Source organism: Aotus nancymaae, unplaced genomic scaffold (genome assembly GCF_030222135.1).
Source record: "Aotus nancymaae isolate 86718 unplaced genomic scaffold, 86718_ANA_hifiasm-v0.15.2.pri h1tg000003l, whole genome shotgun sequence".
Lineage (NCBI taxonomy): Eukaryota > Metazoa > Chordata > Mammalia > Primates > Aotidae > Aotus > Aotus nancymaae.
Window position 1 is genome coordinate 56042163 of NW_026988414.1, and position 23093 is coordinate 56065255.

General features: G+C 34.0%; 1 protein-coding gene across 13 annotated transcripts in view; it reads right to left on the reverse strand.

Moving 5' to 3' along the window:
• The window catches only part of CCDC171 (coiled-coil domain containing 171), a 408737-nt gene that overhangs the window by 314938 nt on the left and 70706 nt on the right, over positions 1-23093 (reverse strand). For all 13 annotated transcript variants that reach the window (XR_010344271.1, XR_001107639.2, XM_064381348.1 and 10 more), the window contains 3 exons: positions 22846-22938; positions 18943-19103; positions 11691-11829 (listed from right to left, as the gene is read on the reverse strand). Coding sequence is in view for 11 of the 13 variants with exons in the window: in XM_064381348.1 (XP_064237418.1) it covers positions 11691-11829; positions 18943-19103; positions 22846-22938 (393 nt within the window). In the remaining 2 variants the exon portion in view is untranslated. The remainder of the gene's footprint in view (positions 1-11690; positions 11830-18942; positions 19104-22845; positions 22939-23093) is intronic.

The following is a 23093-nucleotide window of genomic DNA, read 5'->3' on the forward strand; positions in this document are numbered from 1 at the left end:
GTACCATACTATCTTGACTACTGTAGCTTTGTAGTTAGCTTTAAAATTGGAACGTGTTGCTACTCCAACTTTATTTTCCTTTTTCAAGATTATTTTGGCTATTCAAGGTCCCTTATATTTCTTTTGAGACTAAGTCTCACTCTGTCACCCAGGCTGGGTGCAAGTGATTTTCATGCCTCAGCCTCCTGAGTAGCTGGGATTATAGGCATATGTCACCATGCCTGGCTAACTTTTGTATTTTTAGTAGAGATGGAGGTTTCACCATATTGGCCAGGCTGGTCTCGAACTTCTGACTTCAAGTGATCCGCCCGCCTTGGCCTCCCAGAGTAATGAGATTACAGACGTGAGCCACCATTCCAGTCCCCCTTATATTTCCATATGTATTTTAGAATCCGCTTGTTAATTTCTGCAAAAAGTCAACTAAAAGTTCAGTGGTGGTACAGTGGTAAGCATAGCTGTCTTCCAAAAAGTCAACTGAGATTTTGATAGAGATTACATTAAACCATCAATCTAGGGAGTACTAACTTCTTACCAGTATTTAACTCTTACATGAACATGAGATATTTTTCCATTTGTTTTGACCTTGTTTAATTTCTTTCCGTGATAAATTGCAGTTTTCAAAAGACAAGTTTTATGCTTCTTTTGTCAAATTATTCCTAAGAATTACATTCTTTATTATTTTATTGTCAATAGAATTGTTTCAATTTCATTTTTGGATTGCTCACTGCTAGTTACAGAAATACAACTGCTTTCCTAAGTGGACCATGCACTGTATCCTACAACTCTGCTAAATTCATTTATTAGCTCTAATAATTTTCTCTGTATGTGTGGATTCCTTAGGATTTTCTAATTTATACAGGATTATATCATCTGCAAAAAGATAATTTACTTCTTCCTTTCCAAAACTGATGTCTTTTATTTCTTTTTCTTGGCTATTGCCATTGGCTAGAACCTCCAGTAAAATGTTGAGCAGACATTGTGAGAGTGTACATCCTTGTCTTATTCCTGATCTTATGGTGAAATTATTAAGTCTTTCACCATTAACTGTAATGTCAGATGTAGGTTTTCCATAGATGCTCTTCATCAGGTTGAGTAGGAAGTTTCCTTCTATTGCTAGTTTGTTGAGCATTTTTACCATAAAAGGATGCTGCATTTTATCAAATGTTTTTCTATGTCTATTGAGATAATCATCTGGCTTCTGTAATTTATTACATTAGTTGATTTTCAGGAGTTAAACCAGTATTACATTCCTGAGATAAATCCTACTTTATTATGGTGTAATATCTTTTTTATATCTTGCTGGATTCAGCTTGCTAGTACAGTTTTCAGAATTTTGGTATATATATTCAAAAGGAATACTAGTCCATAGTTTTCTTTGCTTTTGGTATATTTGGCTTTTGTATCAAGGTAATAATACTGACTTCACAGAATGATATGGGAAGTGTTAACTCCTCTTCTATTTTTGCAAGAATTATGAAGAATTGGTGGTAACTGTTCTTAAACATTTAAATGAATTTATCAGTAAAGCTATCTAGGCCTGGGCTTTTCTTTGTGGGAGTTTTTTGATTACTAATTCAATCTCTTTTGATTTTTTTTTATTTTGTATTTGATATTCTAAGACACTGTGCTATAGCATTGATTTTCTGTTTCTTCTTAACAAGTTTTGGTAATTTGTGTCTTTCTAGAAATTTGTCCATTTTAAATTATCTAACTTATTGGTATGCAGTTTTTCAGAGTATTCTTTTACAATTATTTCCATTTCTGCATGGTCAGTAGTTACATTCCCCTTTCATTCATGATTTCAATAATTTGAATCTCTTCTCTTTTTTTGATGAGTGTAGCTAAGTGTTATGAACTTAGTTATCTTTTCAAAGAATCATCTTTTGATTTCATTGATTTTCTCTATTTTTTTATTTCCTTGTTAGTCTTTACCGTTTCTATTCTTCCACTTGTTTTGGGTTTAGTTTGCTCCTTTTTTCATTTCTTACAGTGAAATATTAGGTTATTGATTTGAGGTTTTTTTTTTTTAAAGACGGGGGTCTCACTATGTTGCCCAGGTTGGCCTCAAACTCTTGGACTCAAGGAATCCTCCCACCTCAGCCTTCCAAGTAGCTGTGACTACAGGTTTGCACCACCATGCTCCACTATTTTTTTTTTAATATAGATGATTATAAGTTTCCCTCTTAAGCATAATGTTAGCTGCATCCTACAAAGTTTAGTATGTTGTCTTTTTATTTCACTCATCTCAAAGTGTTTTCTAATTCCTTTGTGATTTCTTCTAGACTCATTGGCTATTTAGGAGTGTGTTGTCTAATTTTCACATATTTGTAAATATTTCCTCTGTTGTCTTCTGTTATTAATTTCTAATATGATTTCATTATGGTCAGAGAAGATACTTTGTATGATTTCAATCCTTTTAAATTCATTGAGGTTCATCTCATGGCCTAGCATATGATCTATCCACAAGAATATTTCATGTACACTTCAGAAGAATGTGTGTTCTCTTGCTAATGGGTGTGGTGTTCTATAGATATATGTAAGGTCTAATTTATTTACAGTACTGCTGAGTCTTCTATTTATTTGTTGATATTCTTCCTCATTCTACCCATTACTGAAAGTGGGGTACTGAAGTCCTCACATGTTATTGTTGTCTATTTCTCCCTTCAATAATGTCAGGTTTTGCTTCAAATAGTTTGGAGCTCTGTTGTTAGGTGTATACCTGTTTATAATTGTTAGATCTTTCTGGTGGATTGACCCTTTTAACAATATGAGATGTCCCTCTTTATCTCCAGTAACATTTTTATTCTAAAGTCTATTTTGTCTGTCATCAGTATATTCACTCTGGTTCTTTTTTTTAATCAGGTGCATGGTATTTTTTTTTCATCCTCTGCTATTTTGATACATTTAATATCTTTAATGCTTGTCAAAAACACTGCATGACAGAGACTGTTAGCACCATTTTACAAATGGGCAAATGGATCCAGAGAAAGAATATCACTAAAGTCACACAACTAAAATGAGATAGGCCTGGGATTAAAATGCAGATCAATATGCCTCCAAAATTTATGTTCTTTTTATTATGCCAGCTGACTGAAGTGAAGTCCCCATCAATATCAAGGTATAAACATTTACAGGAATATATGTATAGAAAGCCAGATAAACTGCATACTTGGAGTGAGCTTAATATAAAGATTCGATTCAATTCTTAGTTCAACAATAATTCTCTTTCAAGTATAGGGCTCAATCTTAACTAAAATATGAGCTAATATTTTCACACCGTTATAATATAAGATCAAAATTAAGGTCAAATTGGGCAGAAAAGATTGAATAGTGTAAAATTTTTCAAAGAACAAAGAAGAGATTTACTCACTCATCAGGCTTAAAAAGATGTTCATCTACCTGAAAATTACTATTACATTTATAATTATTAATATAATTTTTAAATCATTCTACAGAGATATCTGGCTAATAGTCTTATAAATAATATAGCCATTAGAAAGTTAGCTTATATTTAATAATTACATCATGAACTTGTTTTACAGTTGATAAGTTTTTTTTCTAACAAATTGTTTCAGTTTTATTAATGAAGCTTCCACTCTTCATTCATACAGTGAGCGTGTCAGGGTTTTGTTTTGTTTTTTTAAGTGATGAATTGTGATTTTATTTATTTATTTATTTATTTTTGAGACAGGGTCTCACTTTGTGCCCCAGGCTGGAGTGCATTGGCGTAATCATGGCTTACTGCAGCCTCAACCTCCCAGGCTCAAGTGATCCTCCCATCTCAGCCTCCCAAGTAGCTGGGACTACAGGCACATGCCACCACATCCAGCTAATTTTTTAATTTTTTTGTAGATATGAGAATCTCACTATGTTTGTTGCTCAGGCTGGTCTTAAACTCCTGGGCTCAACAGTCCTCCTGCTTTAGCCTCTCACAGTGCTGGGATTATAGGTACCAGTCATGACATCTGGCCTATGCTTATATTTAAATTTTATTCCCAAAGTTGCTAGTTCTCTTAACAGCCTTTTAATATACAAGGAATTTGAGAATGAAAACAGAATTCATTAGCTAAATAAACAAAACTGTTGAGCTGAAAACAAAGTACTAACTGAAGGTAAAATATTGTTTCTAATTTTTTATTAACATATTTTGTCATGTGACATAAAGAATAAATTTAGGTTAATGATAAATTATTGACACAACAAATTCTATAATGCTAAACGTCCCCAGAAATTTAAAAGAATTGTAGGATAAAAGGACTCACTTCTTTGCCTCAGACAAAACTCACATATGGAATTTGTTGCCCTAGGATTAAAGGTCCCTTAATGCTATGTTGGCTAACCAGATGATGTTTAGATGAACATTTACTCATGACCCACCATGAACCAAGGACTACTTTAGATGCTGTGATGGTAAGATGAATCTACAACCAGTGTAGACAGGCGACTAAAAATATCAAAATATTCAAAGAAAGTTCAAAAAATGTTGTAATTAACAAATTTTTTTTTTTAGATGGAATCTCACCCTGTCACCCTGGCTGGAGTGCAATGGCGCGATCTCAGCTCACTGCAACCTCCAACTCCTGGGTTCAAATGATTCTCCTGCCTCAGCCTCCCAAGTAGCAAGGATTATAGGCACCTGCCACCATGTCCAGCTAATTTTTGTATTTTTAGTAGAGACAGAGTTTCACCATGTTGGCCAGGCTGGTCTTGAACTCTTGACCTTGTGATCCGCCTGTCTTGGCCTCTCAAAGTGCTAGGATTACAGGCATGAGCCACCATGCCCAGACGACAAATCTTAATGTACTATGAAAGAGGAGTCAATATTGGTTATGTGAAAAGTAAAAAGTTACTCTTCAAAGTTTCCATTTTTGTTAAAGAATAAATAAGTGTTAGAAATAATAGTTTCTGGCCGGGCGCGGTGGCTCAAGTCTGTAATCCCAGCACTTTGGGAGGCCGAGGTGGGTGGATCACGAGGTCAAGAGATCAACACCATCCTGGTCGACATGGTGAAACCCCGTCTCTACTAATACAAAAAAAAATTAGCTGGGCATGGTGGCGCGTGCCTGTAATCCCAGCTACTCAGGAGGCTGAGGCAGGAGAATTGCCTGAACCCAGGAGGGGGAGGTTGCGGTGAGCCGAGATCGCGCCATTGCACTCCAGCCTGGGTATCAAGAGCGAAACTCCGTCTCAAAAAAAAAAAAAAAAAAAAAAAAGAAATAATAGTTTCTTTTAAAAACTAACTTCCTTCAAGTTTCCTTGCTTTTTGCTAATAACTCTTTGTTAAGCCCTATGTAAATATAGTTAAATATAATAAGAGATTGAGTACATTCTATGTCCTTTTACTTTAACCAAGTTATTTTTTCTGGCCTATAGCCTGCTCAGACATGTCCAAACATGCCCAGGCATTTCCTAGCTTACAGCCTACACCTCTTTTTTATTTGGAAATGTTATTATTCTCCTAGTTTCCCATAAACAACCCCCTTCCTTTCTTTGTTCTCCATCACTCATTTATGTATTAAGGAAAGTTTTAAGTTTTTAGCCAATCAGGATCAGTCTAGATTGTGCAGTCCAGCTCCAGCCAACAGAGATAGGACACAGCAGTAAGGACTCAATGTGTCAGGGATAAAAACCTATGCTTTTCTTTGTTCAGGGTGCTCTCGTGACAATCAGGCTTCCAAGAAGCACCCTTTCTGCAGAAAGTAAAATTGCCTTGCTGAGAAAATTCCTTGCTGAGCACTAGTTCTTCTTTTTGGCACCAAGGAATGCGCATTTGCTTCTAACAGTTATAAAATATCTTTAACAAGAAAGAAAAATGAGATAACAACAAACTTCTTTTATTTGCACCTTGGGATACTATACCTCTCACACTGCTGAACTGAAAGCATTTCTGGCTTACTCTAACATGTCATTCTTTTTTGTTTGTTTCATAATCATCTTCTCTTTTTATCATCCTTCAAACCCTCATCTCTCATTTTTTTTGCTCACTCATGAGTATCACAAATGAAAAGGCATGTAAATAAAAATTTCTAATGTGAGCCCTTGAAGAAACATATAAAAATGACATAAATATTTATACCTAAAAATTGGTAAAGGGGCCTTGCTGATTATGGAAAAAGTTGACTCAAGTCATAAATAATGAAAACAATTAAGGACAATTTTAATAAGGTTAAAAATAATAGAAAAACAAAAAGGTTTTAAAAAAGCCTTTCATCAATGGGTGTTTGTAATGAAATATGTATTTTAAATGTAGTTTGAAGTTTTGCAATACATAGTGCTTATAATTTCTGAACGTTTTTGAACTCAAGTAAAACTTTTAAGTTTTTTATTTAAATATATGTTAAACAATTATGTAGAAATTTTAAGTAAAAACAAGGGAGCATCAGAGCCTAGAATCTGCATCACATACTTTTGCTCTCACAGCTCACCTTTTCATCATATCTTGTACCTAGTTACCATTACATGCACAGTGCATTTGTATGGGCTCAAAGAGAGCTTGCTGAGCTAAACAGAATTTGGTCTGAGTATCTTTCATTATCATCACCATCAGCAGCTTTTCCCTGATCATATCAATGATAGCTAGTCTCTTAGTTCTCTACCACCTTGTTTACCTATGCTGCCTCCATGGATGTCAGTATTCCATGATCCCACTTGCTTATCTCACATAATGAAATGTTACCCTTCTTTACTTAGCTTTAACAATCAGTTTATTTTTCAGCAGATGCTACCTTTCAATCTGAATATGGGCCTAAACATATAAACATTTCTCTCTTGATCTCGTGCTCTCTGTCTCTCTCTCACACACATACATACACAATACCATTTTATTTTTTCCCAGGTTAAAAATGAGATTTGGATTTCCAAAATTTACTAACTTATATAGAAATAAATTTCAAAAAACTTAATGCAAAAGCTTTATGCCTAATCCATAAATTCCCAAAAGGAATATTTAAATACACAAAGACACGTACTCAATGAATTATTTACTAGGATTAAAATTTAAGGGCCACTAAGAGAAACAGAAAGTGATATTTATATTAGCAAAAACAATACCCATGTATAAATACTACTCTTATTCTTGGTGAAAAACAAGAATCAATCTTTTTTTTAGTAAAAATTCAGAATAGAATATTTACTAGCCCATTAGTTTTGAAAATCTCCTACAAAATCAGAAACATGTTCTTCTAAAGCAAACCTAATAGTTCATTGGAAGTAAAAATATTATCAAGAAATATTATCTTCACCACAAAGTATAACCATCAAAGCACTTTCCAAAATCATATTTAATGCTAGCAATCATTATTATTATATAATCAGTTAAGCCCCCTAAAGTATTGAGAAAAAATATACACTTGACCATTTTCAATCACAAGTTCTTTAGAGAATAAAACATTCTTTGAGCAAAACCTCATGAGAACTAGAATTCCCTTTTCAATATAAAGTCTCTCCTAGAGCTGTAACTAAATATTACTGAGTGGCAGAAAACAAATCTCAAGAAATAATGGATTTAAGAAAATTTCATTGAAGAAAGCACAAAGCAAGTTCTAATAATATGAATTTGAAAATGACAGCTCCCCTGCTTCAAGAAAGGCAGATATATAAAAACTTACAGTAATGTCTAAAAGACCCAACTGGATCTGTTGAGCCTCAGATGGACTTTAATAAACATGATCACTTAGCAGCTTAAACTAGAAATTCACCTTTATTTAGTAGTTGATTAAGTCATTATTAAATTTATAGATTTTGAAACTAAAAGCTCAATTTCTAATCAAAACTATTTATAATCAAATTATGTCGTTTCATATTCTGTGTTCACATCTTCTGTGTTCACATTTATTTCAAACATGAAAATAAATTTGTTAAGTCCTTAAATGTCCTGTTGAAATTTCACTAATTCTATGACATTCAAAATAGTAATTATATACCATTAATTTATTAATTATATCTTTTAAATCTATACATTGAATAGAAGTAATTTCATTAATATAAAAGTATAATTAGAATACAAAGAAATGATAGATGTTTGAGATAACATAGTAATTACCCAGATCCGATCGCTTTATGTTGTATATATCAAAACATCACAATGTACCCTATAAATATGTATTAACATAATTATTCTGTGTCAATTAAAAATAAACAAAAGTACAATTAAAGTTGGCTGGGTTTATATTTATTAAATACCCACAAAAGACAACATACCAGGTTTAGATTTTTCCAAAATTATGTTCTATATTTACATATTATCTCTCAAAACAGGGGAGCTATTACTTTCCAACTGGTTTATTAGCACATTCTGTATCCTGGGCTAGATGATCTCTAAAGCCTCTAACAGCTCTGCCACTGTATCCAGCCCAGGATACAGCATGAGGCTATGCTGTACTAACACAAAGTTATCTCTAAGTCTCAAAATTTCCTCAAGTCTTTGTATCTTATTAATAACAGCTTCACTTTACTAGTAAACCTACAGAGGATAGTGACTTTAACGTTCTTTTCCAATGTAACAGAGAAAATAAAGACCAAGACTCAAATAATGACCATGAACATAACCTAAACTAGAAAACAAGCTGGTACCTCAAAGGGAAAGAAAAATTACCTGTAGGTAATTTATGCTTCCTATATATAGTCTATAAAACACTGATACTACTATGCTCAAAAGAAATATAACTGTAGAAAAGACACATTAGGGTACATAAAATCATGGGATGTCATTAAAACAATTTCATTTCCAAAAGCAAAAGGGAAATCTTCCTCATAAGTCATTCTCTCTTCAGTCAACAACAATTAAGAATTCAAAGCATAAATAATAGCCAGACTGTGAATGCAGAACTAGAAAAACTTCATTTCTTATGGCTTAAAATTTTAATTTGAAAGAAATATCTTCCAAGAGAAATTTTTCAAACCTTCTTTCCCTCAAAGGCCACTAATGAACTGAGAAAAGTCAATAAAGGAATATGCACAAGAAAAACTATATTTAAGAAAAGTGATAGAATAGTAGTTTATAAAAAGAAAAACACTGTACTTACTATTTAAAGACATTTTCATTAAATAGCTCTTAAATTTCATATTATGGTCAGGTAAAGAAATAAAGAATAACAGCTCTAATAAGCATAAAACAGAAAAAGTTTTTTTAAAGCTAATAGGAAAGAAAAAAGAGAAGACAAAGATGAAAGAAATAAGATGCAAAGCTGAGTTTAAGAGAAATGAAAAAATTAAGAGGAACATATTAATAGTCTGAGCCACCAAGTATGGTAAACCGTATATCACTTAGTCTGGCAACCTGAGTAAATTTTTCGAACATCCCATTAAGCAAGGAACTATTGCATTATTCACAGATCTGCAACTGCTTTTAGCCATCCATCAAGCTTTGAAGAAACAATTAGCCTACAATTTTCAGCATCATTATCAAAACAATAGTGTTCAGTGGATTAATAAAATGAGTGCAGAAGGCCCCAACAAGCAAACAAAAGCTGCTGGTGAGCTGCCACTTGCCTTATTTTAGATCAACTATCACTCTGTAAAAGTTTTAGGGAAAAAAGCTGTTGGTACCAAGTAAAATTTTTAATCACTGAATACCCATACGTTCTGTGGTGAGTTAAGCCAGTCTCATTTTATTTTGTATCTAGTCACTAAAGTGCTGGAAAACCAGAATTAGGAAAATTCATGCAACCTATATTGGTGATTATGTCTTAACTCTTCCATTCTTAGTTATAACCCTGACTTATTTTCCACACTATTGAGTGCAATGACTAATAAGCAAACAGAATGAACACAGTACTCAGCTTAATGACCCTGACATATTTTTCTCCACTACTGATTCATCTTCCTGAACTAGGAGGTAAGAGCTAAAATAGCCCATGAAATTTAGGATAACACATTACAGTGAACAGATGCTAGAGTAGACTACACAGAGGGCTCTTAACTTTCTAAAACACCACATTCAAAATACCAAACTGCAAACTGATTTCTAGAACAAGCAATGATACCAATTCCTGAATCAGAACACAGCAAATATCTTGAGGTAAATGGAAAATACATATAATATTGGATCATTTGAAAAAACACTGAAGAGTTTTAACTGTATCCCATTACTAGCTTTCTATCTGGGCAGCACTGATTTGGTGACCAATTCCTACTATAACCCAGGGCCATCTTTTTCAAGAAGGAAAATAATATCCATTGTCCTCAACAACTAAAATCACTAAAACTTTTGGAATATAACTGAAAGTGAAGTAGTCAAGCCTCTGAGGAAAGTATGTATGTGTAGAACAAGACAAAGAAGTAATAGGGTATTACCATAAACTTTACACCCTCCCTGGGGGGGGTCCCCAGCAAACTGCAGAGAGGAAGATTCTCCATTAACCAAATAAATCCATCAGACAATTGTTTATTGAGCCAAGTACTATAGTGGAATCTAGGTATATAAAATGAAGTAAGCTAACCTCAATGCATTCACATCCTCTTGGGAGACATAATACACAACAAATTTCTGTGAGTATTATGATAAAGATGCTGAACTAAGTATTAAAGAAATACTGTTGAGGAGGGACAGAATTTTAACTTAAAGGTGGATGACAGTGCAGAAGATAGAATCACAGAAAGCTTCACAGATTGCAAAATATCAGAGCTGGGCATCACAGGATGTATAGAAATCTGTTTACAGAAAAGAAAAGGAGCATTTTAGTCATTGCAGGTCAAAGAAATGAATAACCTGAATAAAAATAATAACATATGAAGAGATGTAGTTAGGTCAGGTGCAGTAGGTTCATGCCTGTAACCCTGGCACTTTGGGAGGTCAAGACAGGAAGACCACTTGAGGCCACTTGTTTGATGCCAGCCTGGCCAACACAGCAAGACCTCTTCTCTGTAAGAAGCATGGTGGCACACACCTGCAGTCCCAGCTACTCAGGAGACTGAGGTAAAAGGGTCGCTTGAGCCCTGGAGTTTGAGATTACAGTAAGCAAGGGTTGCACCACTGCACTCTACCCTGGGCAAGAGTGAAACCCCATCTTTAAAACAACAACGAAAAGAAAAGGTGTGTTTAGAAAGCAAGGAGCATTCTAATGTGGCTGAAGCAGGATAGATAGAAGGAAAACATAAAAGAAGAGGCTAGAAAAGTTAACACAAAGACAAAAGGAAAAGATCCTGAGATTATACAAGAAGCTGGCCATTATTCTGAAAACAACAGGGAGACAGACATTGAGATGCTGATGCGTTTTGAATAAAGAGAGATTGACAAAAACAGATCAATACTTTACAAAGATAAATTTGGTTATAGTGTAAAAGCTAGATTACTGGGGAATGGAGAGAGAGTGACCATGTACAAAACAATTACAAAAGAAGTCTATGAAATCATCAGTTGTATTAATTACAAACCCTAATCACCCTTAATCTAAGTAATACTGTTTTATGCACGATAAAAAAAGAAAAACCCTTGAATATATTTTTTTAATTCTATAATTCAGAGTTTTTACTAATTCAGTTAGTTTCCCCAATTATTCCAAATCAGAGAGGTTTCATTATGTATATCTTTGATGTAATCAGCATTTCCAGTTTTGAAAAATTTTGTTATCAATGTCATTAAAACTACTTTCATACCATTAACTCATGGAATGTAGTGAGGAAAAACCCTGCTATACATCAAATACGACCCAGTAAAGTGATTACCATAGAGTTTTCTTTTTTATCCTTACCATTACTAGTTCTTCCTGTAATTCACTGCAACTTTTTTCATTGTAATGGAGTCTCTTTGAAAGGTCTGTAATGACTTTCTTCTGTCCCTCGATCTCTTCGTTTAGTTTCTTGTTTTTGGAGAAATACTCTCTTTCTAATCTGAAAAGTTAAAGTGTCAGAGCAGGTTTTTCAAACATGCTTATATCAACTGATATTATACACCTTTAAGACAAATGGCCAACGTACTACATATCATATGTTCATGCTAAAAGACTTTCTAAGGCCACCTTTCCTTTTTCAAAAACAAAAAGTACTACATATTCTTAAATGAAAAACTTCAAAGCAATATTATTTCCCTTTGATAGTAAGTATTTATAGTACGTCCAAGACTACAGGCAAAATAGTTTTGGTTAGTGTTAATTTGGCTTCACCATCATTTTTAACAAGCAAAACCCATCTAGCATAGATTAGCTCAGAGTCTGTCTCAAGACTGAGAAAACAGTACTACCAAACAATTTTAAAATTAAAATACAACATTAGAAATGGAACAAATGTCTCAGATCTGAATGTCCACGTAAGTAGAACCACTGTGGTGGAATGGAAAAATCCAAAAGGAAGAATAATCAGAAATAATTCACATTCACCTTGAAGACATATGAATTTCTTTTCAAAGAATTCACCTTCCTATTTAAATTTTGCTCAGATAGGTCGGGTGCTGCAGCTCATACCTGTAATCCCAGCACTTTGGCAGGCCGTGGCAGGAAGATCATTTTAAGCCAGAAGTTCAAGACCAGCCTGGGCAACAAAGCAAGACTCCATCTCTACAAAATGATTTAAATAGTAGCCGGGCACAGTGGTATGTGTCTATAGTCCCACATACTCAGGAGGCTGGGGCAGGATGATTGTTTGAGCCTAGGAGTTCAAGGCTGCAGTGAGCTATGACTGTGCCACTGCACTCCAGTCTAGGTGACAAAGTGAGACCTCCATCTCATATATATATATGTCACATACACATATATTTACACACACACAGCCATTGGTGTGTGTGCCTATGTGTATGCATATATATATGCACATACACACACATACATATAATATATAGGCCACTGTGTGTGTGTGTATGTGTGTGTACATACACACACACATATATGAGAGAGAATATATATATATATGTATATAGAGAGCTCAGGTTAGTATTCAACTGTTTACATTCTGTATGAACATATAATGAAAGATAGCTTGGAAGTATTTTTTTTTTTGGTAGATAATCCACCAAAGGGATAATTTTAATTCAAATTAAAATGTTGTCATTTTAAATCGGAGATCTTCCTAAAATTGTAGTAGAACTGTTTCCTCTGATTAAATTATAATGCAGGAGACAAGGTGGCTAAGTATAACAAAGTGTACGTTACTAGTATAATCAAATAAAGAGCTAATTTTTGAGTAGCACATGACCTTACTCTGAGCAATCAACATTATTTTCTCTGGGGTGGAACACAGACAATTCTAGTGTTAACCCTTTTGTATATTCTCCTTTAGATTAAGAATATTCCAAGGCAGAGTAGCTTGAATTTAAAATAAACATGTATAAAAGGACTGGATGCTACAGTTATGTAAATCTCTCAAAGTAGGACTAAATAAAAATGAATCTAAGTGGAGAAAAGATAAGAAAATCAATCCAGGAGTCCCAAGATATAAATAAAGGAGTCCAGAGAAAGAAGATGAATAAGGTGCAAAGAATAAACAAAGCAATGAGAACTTCCCAGAACTGAATACTCCAGTCTCTAAAATCAAAAGAGCTCAATAAATACCTACCAAAATGAAAGAAAAACACCCATGCTAGTCCCATTATTGTGAAATTTCAGAACACTGGGACCAAAAAAGTTTCTGCAGAGTGCCCATAAAGTATGAAAACACATGTATTATTATTTTACCATGTATAATAACGTAACATCAGTAAGCCATTTCATATATAGTCATGTCAAGATTCCAGACTTAATGGCCACTGTGTGTTAAGTTTCCAGAGGAAAACATGGACTACATACAAAAGATCAGGATTCAAATGACTTCAGACTTCTCAAACACTAAAACTGAATGAATAGTCAGTTGACCTATGAAAAAGGATAAAGATCAAAAATTTTCAGAACGCAAGTTTTAAATGTTCCTCTGGTACATAACTTCTCAAAGAGCTACTTTACAATGGAGTAAATCAAGGAAGAAGGTACAAGATTATCAAAAAAGAAATCCAAATTAGAAGAGAAATAGAGGGAATCCAAGGATGATGTTAAAGGGAAGTCCTTGGACGACTGTGTACAGGGAACCTAAAAAACAACTTGTCCAGACTGGAAAAAGTAGAGAAACGAGTCCAGGAGGAACATCTCTTAGAAGAAATTTTAAATGATAGCATCTCTGAGGTGTAGGAACATGAGCGACTTTCGGTTCTGTTAGCATTTACAAATAGTTTAATAAGTGATTGGTTAATCACATAAACTAATACAATTTAAAATGAGGCAATTATTAACTATTCTTTCATTTGTTGATTCTGCAAACATTTTCTTTTTGTTTTGGTTTGGATTTTAGACAGCATCTCACTTGGTCACCCAGGCTGGAGTAGAGTGGCATGATCATTGCTCACTGCAGGGCACAAGCAACCCTTATACCTTAGCCTCCCAAGTAGCTGCGACTATAAGCACGTGCCACCACAAGCAATCCTCCCCCACCTCGGCCTCAAGCAATCCTCCCACCACAGCCTCCCAAAGTGCTAGGATCACAGGTATGAGCCACCGCATCCAGCCCAATTCCATAAACATTTACTTAGCAGCTCTTATATATCATTCTAGGCATTGACAGACAGCAATAAACAAAACAAAGTTTCTTGTTACATAAGACAGATAATAAATAGCAAAGAACACAATAAAATGTACTATTAAAAAAAGATGGGTTAACAAAAATTAAACTGTAGAAAAAGTATGCTAAACCCAAAAATATAAAACTCTATGGAAAGGATGGGAAGAGGGAAGGAGTATCTGTTGTGTGGAAGAAGCATATAACAGAGATAATAAGTAGAAGCTAATAGATATCTAAAGGCAGAAACTGAAAAAATGGCATATTATGCCTGTTATTGAGAAATATGAAATCAAATGTCAGAAGAAACAGCAATAAGATTTGAAAGTAGATGCATCAAAGCAGTAGAAACTGATAGAAATTGATAGAGCAATGGGGCATGAAACTGCTGTTTTTCATGAGCCTAACAATACCATTTTATTCATTTAGACTGTGTACATGTATTAATTTGGTAAAATCAAGATTTTAGTTAAAAATTACTATTACTCAGAAAATACAAAATTAAGTCCACCTCTCGTTACATACACAATATATACACAGCTTTTTTTGGTACTGTTTTATAAATAAGGGACAAACTGTGTCCACTGAAATGGGGAAACACACCTCGCTGTTAAGCATTCTGACAGACAACCCAAAAAAGCTGGCTCCTACCATGCTGCCAACACCTCCAACCAAGAGGGAGTAAGTGGGGCAAGAGTAGGGCAGGTTAAGGAGAGGCCCTGTCTCTAAATTCTGATGGGAAAAGGCCAGGACTTAAAAGGTGGAGGATTTAGGCAAGAAAGGGAAGGGAGAAGAAAGTCTGTAGCTAGGATGCCTTCTTTCCTATTGGAGTCTCATTTTTTTTTTTAAGACTTCAGCTAAGAATTTGACAATAACAGGCTATTTTAACAAATATCCATCTTTGGACTATGTTTTACACATAATGTAAACAAAAATAGTGCTACTAAGTTACAATACTGTTGTTATGTTTATCCTTTTGAGTGATATATTTAGAAAAATTAATTCCTAAATATTGAGTGTAAGAAATAAATTTAGATGCAGTCCATTCAGTATGATATATTTGACTAATGTTGTTTCAAATTTAAGTTTCAACTATACCTGAGGATTACTATGATCTCTTTCTCCCTACTATTGCCCAGCAATCAGTTACCACAGCTAATGAAGACTTGACTATATTTGAAAATTCTGATGGTTAATGGGTACAGAAATACAGTTAGATGGAAGAAACAGGATCTAGTGTGGCACAACAGAGCAACTATAGTTAACAATAATTTATTACATATTTCAAAAGAACTAAAAAAGTGGAATTGAAATGTTCCTAACACAAATAAATGATAAATGCCTGAGTTGATAGATAGCCCAATTACCCTGATTTGATCATGACACATTGTATGCTTGTATAAAAATATCACATGTACCCCATAAATATGTACAACTATTATTTACCCATAATTTAAAATTTAAAATATTAAAAACACAAAAGATTATTGAAAAGTTTTCATTTCATAAATATAAGTTTTAGATGGAAATAATTATACTAAGAAATTTTGATTATAGAATTATGGAATATATGCATTCCATCTAAAATAATTTCATGCAGGTATGTCTATTGTTATGAAACTATGGACCAAAACTATAACTCTGCAATATACACACAGTTTTTTTTTTCCTGCCTTTTAGTGAGATCCTGCCTAGGTCTACCTGGCAAGAAACAGAGGCTTAAAAACCTTAACTAATGGCAGGTTCAGGCATGATGAATTGCTACATCAGTTCACACCAGGTAAAACAATATCCTACTCCAAAACTCCATATTCTCAAAGTTGTAAGTTAAAGGTATGATTTACATTAAAGACCTAAAATCTATCAATTCTCTATTTGGAATACATTAACTAAAACTTAGAACTACTTTGAAACAACAGAATTTTTTTCAGAAATTCAGAATCTTCTTTAAAAAATATGTAAGAAATTCAGAATCGTCTTTAAAAAATGTTTTTTGAAAATGATTCCGAAGTATAGTCAAAAGTATAGGTAGAAAATGGAAAATGGAAGTACAGGTAGATCCTTCAAGTCAGATCATTCCTTCTTATACTACAGATAATAGGGATGAAAGAGGCTTTCATTTCACATACATGGAAAAGGACGACAGGATGGGAAAAGGAAAGTCACAGAAATTTTCAATGATTATTGGGCTTTAATTATTACTTACAATTATTTATTTATTATTTAACTTATTTATCATGAAGAACAAATACAGATGAAGAACAAATAAGGGACATTATATTAAAGCATTAGGAGTGTTAGTTAGCTAGAGCCTAGTTGGAATATGTAACTAATATTTAGAATTGTCAGTTGGTGCTTTCTGGAATACTAAACTTGAGTAAAATTTTTGAAGTACCAAAACACAAATAACTGCAAAATAAAACTTAGGGAAAAAATTGCTTATTAGAAAAGTATACAGGTTAGACTCAGAGCTTAATTGTTAGCAAGTAGGTTAAAATTCCTCCAGTCCAATCTTTATGAAATTTTCTTCTTTAACATCCATGACAGAGAATCATCCACGCTGTGTTTTGAATTTCCCAAAGTAGGGAGCTCACTAGTTCCCTCACAAATGTCTATTATTTCATTGCTAGAGAGCTTTAATTATTGGGAGCTCATTCTGACTTCTTAAAGTTTTACTTGTAGGTCCTAATCATTACCTTAAAGCAAAAGTAAAGAAATCTGCACTATATTCTACATAAAAGCCTTTCAAATATATTTATATGCAGAATAATATTGGAATATGTATTTGAATAATATTTGAATACATTCAAATATATTAAATGTGCACATTCAAGCAATGGTTCAAAGAAAATAAAGGAGAAATAAGTCCTTAAAATAACATTCACAGAATGTCATTTAAGTCATACTACAGGAAGCAAGAAAATTCATTTAAGAATTATTGTTTTAAAATATTATAAGCATTACTAATTAAAGAAACCACCATTTTAAAAGAGATCTAAAGTCTTTGAGTCTTTCAAGTACAATCTTCATGATTTTTGTAATCCTCACAAAAATTACCACTATTTAAGTAATACTTTCACTTAAATTAACTCACTTCTTATAATAAATAAAGCATTTTTTTTTAGATGGGGTCTCACTCTGTTGCCCAGGCTGGAGTGCAATGGTGTAATCTCGGCTCACTGCAACCTCAGCCTCCAGGGTTCAAATGATTCTCCTTCCTCAGCCTCCCAAGTAGCTGGGATTACAGGCACGCACCACCATGCCCAACTAATTTTTGTATTTTTAGTAGAGACAGGGTTTCATCATGTTGGACAGGCTGGTCTTGAACTCCTGAACTCAGGTGATCCACCTGCCTCGGCATCCCAAAGTGCTGGGATTACAGGTGTGAGCCACCACGTCTGGCCAATAAAGCATTTTAAAAGGAATCTTTATATTAGGGCTGTAAATGGAAAACCATTATCTACTTGCCATAAACAGAAACTAATATAATTCTAATATACCTATATATTATCATGCCACATATCAATGTTAGTATGAATTTCACCCTCTGGGGGAAAATGGCTTAAAACATCTAATACTGACTTATTTTGGAAACATATTAAAGCATTATAAACTTCTTAAAGCATTTCACAGAATTTTGAAGATGAAAGGCTTTTGAACTGAAAAAGGTTAAAACCAGTAGGAGTCAGAAAGATTTTAATTCTGCCATTTATGAACTGTAAGTCCTTACTCTTGCTAGGCCTCGATTTCCACATCTGTAAAACTGGGATTTTTAAAAGTAGCTCCCTCATAGGGTGCTAGATCAATGAAACTATGCAATACTACGTATGCAGTGAGCCACAATGCATGTTAGCCACTAGTAGTAGTGTTACTGCTATTACTATTATTTCTGTAGTTTGAGAAAATGTCAAATATTATCTATCTCCGTACAGACCATTTTACGTGGCTTAGAAGTCTTAGCCCCAGATCATAGCCTTAGATCATAGCTCACTTCAGCCTTGAACTCCTGGGCTCAAGTGATCCTCCCACCTCAGCCTCTTGAGTAGCTAGGACTGTGAGTGCACACCACTATACCCAGCTAATTTTTTTATTTTTTTGTACAGACAAAGTCTCACTATGTTGCCCAAGCTGGTCTTGATACTTAAGGATACTGCATTATATCAATCATATAATACAAACTATATTAACTATTTACTTTCTAGTATATTACACAATTTCTTGGGCTACTTAGAATATACTTCAATATCCAAAAAAGCATTTCCATACTTATCTATACAGGAAAATATAGTTCTGTTTTATGAAGTCCTTCACTTCAATCTACTGACATTAATGGGAGCTATATCTAAAATACATAGTATAATTCATATTTTATATAGCTTTTATAAAATCTTTATGTTCATTTAGAGAATTTTACAGTAAAATACTTACAAATTTAGTTTTGCCAAGCTCTCTTGTGCATTATGCTTTTCTCGCTCATATACACTTTCAACTTCTTTGAATTCATTCTTGATCGTTTCCAAATCAGCAACAGCCTCTGCTTGACTGGCTTTTTCTACTTGCAAAGCTCCTTCAAGGGATCGAATCCGTAACTACCAGATGACAGACAAGTAATTAAATCAAGCTAAGAAATGCTAGCCATTTCTCAAAAAACTTAGAACTATCATTTGACCCAGCAATCCTATTACTGGGTATATATCCAAAAGAAAATAAATCATTCTACCAAAAAAACACATGCACTTTCATGTTCATCACAGCACTATTCATAATAGCAAAGACATGGAATCAGCGCAGGTGCTCATCAATCAATGATGGATTGGATAAAGCAAATGTGGTACATATATACCATGGAATACTATGCAGCTATAAAAAAGAACAAAATCATGTCCTGCTCAACAACATGCATGCAGCTGAAAGCCCTTATCCTAAGCAAATTAACACAGCAATAGAAAGCCAAATACCACATGTTCTCACTTATACGTAGAAGCTAAACACTGGATACTCGTGTACATAAAGATGGCAGCAATACACACTGGGGACTACTAAAGGGAGGAGGGTGAGAAAGGGGCAAGAGTTGAAAAATTAATGATTGGGTACTATGCTGACCTCCTGGGTGATGAAATCAGTCATGCCCCAAACCTCAGCATCAGGCAATATACCCAGATAACAAACTACATGTGTACCCCTGAATCTAAAATAAAAGTTGAAATCATAAAAGGAAACAATGAAAAGAAAAGAAAAAGAAAACTTCAGCCTTATTACTTATTGATGCCATTTTGGTGACCTGATCTTTAAAAAAAAATTTACACAATTTTGCTTTAACAAACAGACATGCACAAATATAGGGATCTAAGAATTTTAGATAAAAATGATATTTCATTAAAGTCAAAAGTAAAAACATAAATTTTTAATGTAAAATATTTTATATAAAGGAAGGGAGTGTTGCATCTTGCATTAAGGAGTTATTTAAACAATAAGGTAAAATGCTATAAATTGCTTTAATTAAAACAAGATAGAAAAAAGTCTGTCTTTTAAAATGTAAATTAAATCAAGTAATTTAGACATGTTTAAAACAGTAGCTTTTAATACAAGTAGCTTTTGATGTAAATATCAAATCTAAGTTTTAGAAAAATAAATCGGATAACTAACATTGGCAAAGTAAGGGAGTGGTGATAGGAAGTTGGGTGAAGAGATAATGAACACCTAAGGCAAACACCTAAATCAAGGTAGTAATATTTTTTAGTGTAAATTCATTTTAATCTGTCTGCTTATAGCTACTTTTCAGTTACTGATTTTGGCAATCCCAACATCCCACTTGATACGAAATTCAAGAGCACAAATAAAGTGAGAGGATTTTCAAACTTGCTAAAGCCAAATAAGCTTAAAACTACTTTTTCTTCTGGAAATAGGTGCATATATTTTATTTTCATACAGTCTATTACATTTGTTCATAAAGCAGTGTTCAAACATAGTAACTAACCAGCTAAATAGCATGAAATAAGAACATCTTAACAGTTAATATGAGAATCTAAGTTCATAAAGACACTTTCTACCTTCTCAGATTTAAACAAACAAAAATACTATTATAAGTATATAATCTTCATTAAAATTAATCTCTTTAACAGAAGCATAACAAATACCATATTTATTAGATTTTAAAGCATATTGTCAAAATGCTGAGAAAGGATTTAACCAAAAAGTCATAATTGTCTATAAAATATTATATTCAAAAAAGTAGCAAGTCCAACAAATCTCCTCCTATGTAATTTCCTTAACTTTCCTAATGCCTGAGAAACTGGCTGATCCAAGATAAGCTAAAGGCAGTTGCTTGAGAGAATAGAAGGAAAGGAACTGTTCACACATAGCAGATTGACAAGAGTAAATACACATTGTTCAGGTGACTTTGCAAGACCATATTCTCAAAGAGCACTATGAACCTCTAAACTGCTCCTCAACGTCAACATGTTCAAAACTTAGCATCGTCTCTCTTCAGACTTCAGAGTTTAACGGTCAACTGCATCTGCCCACTTTCACACATTGTAAACCTTGGTGTTCTCTTCTATTGCTCTTTCCCTCCCCTCATACTGCAAGTTAGTTACCTATAATCATGCTTTTCACTGTGTCCCCTGTATCTTTCCAATCACTGCTATTACCAATTATCACAAACTAGCAACTTAAAACAACATAAATGTATTATCTTACAGCTGTGGAGGTCAGAAGTCTGAAATCGGTTTTCTGGGGCTAAAATCACAGGGTCAGCAAGGCTCCATTCCTTCTGGAGATGCTAGGGAAGAATTCTTGTCTTGCCTTTTCCAACTTCTAGAGGTCACCCACATTCCTGGGCTCATGGTGGCCTACTCTGACCTCCGCTTCTGTCATCACATCTCCGTCTGTGACTGTGACCCTCCTGCCTCCCTCTTATAAGGACTCTTACGATTACATCAGGCTCAACTAGATAAACTGGGACAAACTCCCATCTCAAGATCCTCAAATAAGTCACACCTGCGAAGTCCCATTTGCCATATAAGGTAACATATTCACAGGTTCTGAGGATAAGGATGGATGTGGACATCTTTGACGGGCTGTTATTCTGACCACAGGAGCCCTCTTTTCCATTGCCACAGTTGTTGCCTTGATTCTGGCATTTATCATCTCTTCACCCGTCCTTCTATCCTCAATTCCTTCCCTTACCCACCAACATGGTACCAGAGTTACTTTCTTAAACTTAGATTTGATATCTGTTTCTCAAAAGCTGCAGTGGCTTTCCATTGCTTTCAAAATAAGTCTTAAGCTTCTTAGCATGAAAAAGGACTTTCATAATTAGTCTTCATCATGCCTTCCACCATTATCTCCAAACTTTTCCCTAACACTACAAGTATTTCTCAAAAAGAAACAAGCACATTCTTATTTAGTGGCTTTATTCAAGCAGTTCTTTGTTTAGAACAGTGGTCAGTAAACATTTTCTGTAAAGGGCTACAGAGTAACTCTTTTAAATTTTGTGGACCATAAGGTCTGTCTCAACAAGCAACCATAAACAATATGTAAACACATGGGCATGACTATCTTCTAATAAAAATTTATTTACAGAAAAAGGCTGAAGGTCAGACTTGGTCCATGGGCAGTAGTGTGCCAAACCCTACTAAAAACGCTGCTCTCACTTCTCTTAGAAATTCCTTCTCATTCTCTAAGACATAACAGAAAGGATCGTTTCCTTATGAGGCCTCCATTTAATTCCCCTCCCAGATTTAATCCTTTTCTTTATTATGTTCCCATTGTATTTCACTATTTTGTACATCTATCTAAGCATCTATATGCCTGGAGATAGATAGATAGTATCTCTGATAATCAAATGTAAGTTAACAAAAGGAGTTCATTCATCTTTACACCTTCAGCTCTTAATACAGTGATATGCATAGGATATGCACTCAATAAGTAAGGTGCACATTTTTTCAATGTTCTCAAAAAGAAATTCACCCCACGGCTGTTGGTAAAAAGAACACTCTAATCGTAAATTTCTTTGTAGACTGCCAGATAAGTTCTCTGTTAACAACTACTCCACTCTGCCACTGTAGCACAAAAGCAGCTAAGGACAAGACAAAACTTCACAAGAAAAGACAGTGGGTGAGATTTGGCCTGTAGGCTGGAGTGTGCCAACTCCTCCACTAGGCAGCATATCTCAACTGTATCCTAACCTTAAATACAATAATGAGTGTCATAACAATATGTTACCCATTCTCAATACACACCTTAGTTCTCTCAACATAGTGCTGTTTTTCCCAGCTATTATAACACAAATTAAGAAAATCCAGGCCAAAATATTTGTTTACATTTTACCTGAATAATTTCAGAATTAAATTTTGATTCCAAATGAGCTGCTCTTTCTGCTTCAATGTTTTCTTCTAATTTCCTCACTCTCGGAGTAGTTGCCTGAAAACAAATTAAAAGTTTAAATTCATAAACATTGGTATATATAAAGAAGATATGAATCACTACAGTCCAAAATTGTACTTAACACTTTAGATTAGTGTACCTGCAGCCTCATTTTTTTTTCTTTGCAAGAATGGAATGTAAAATTCATGCTC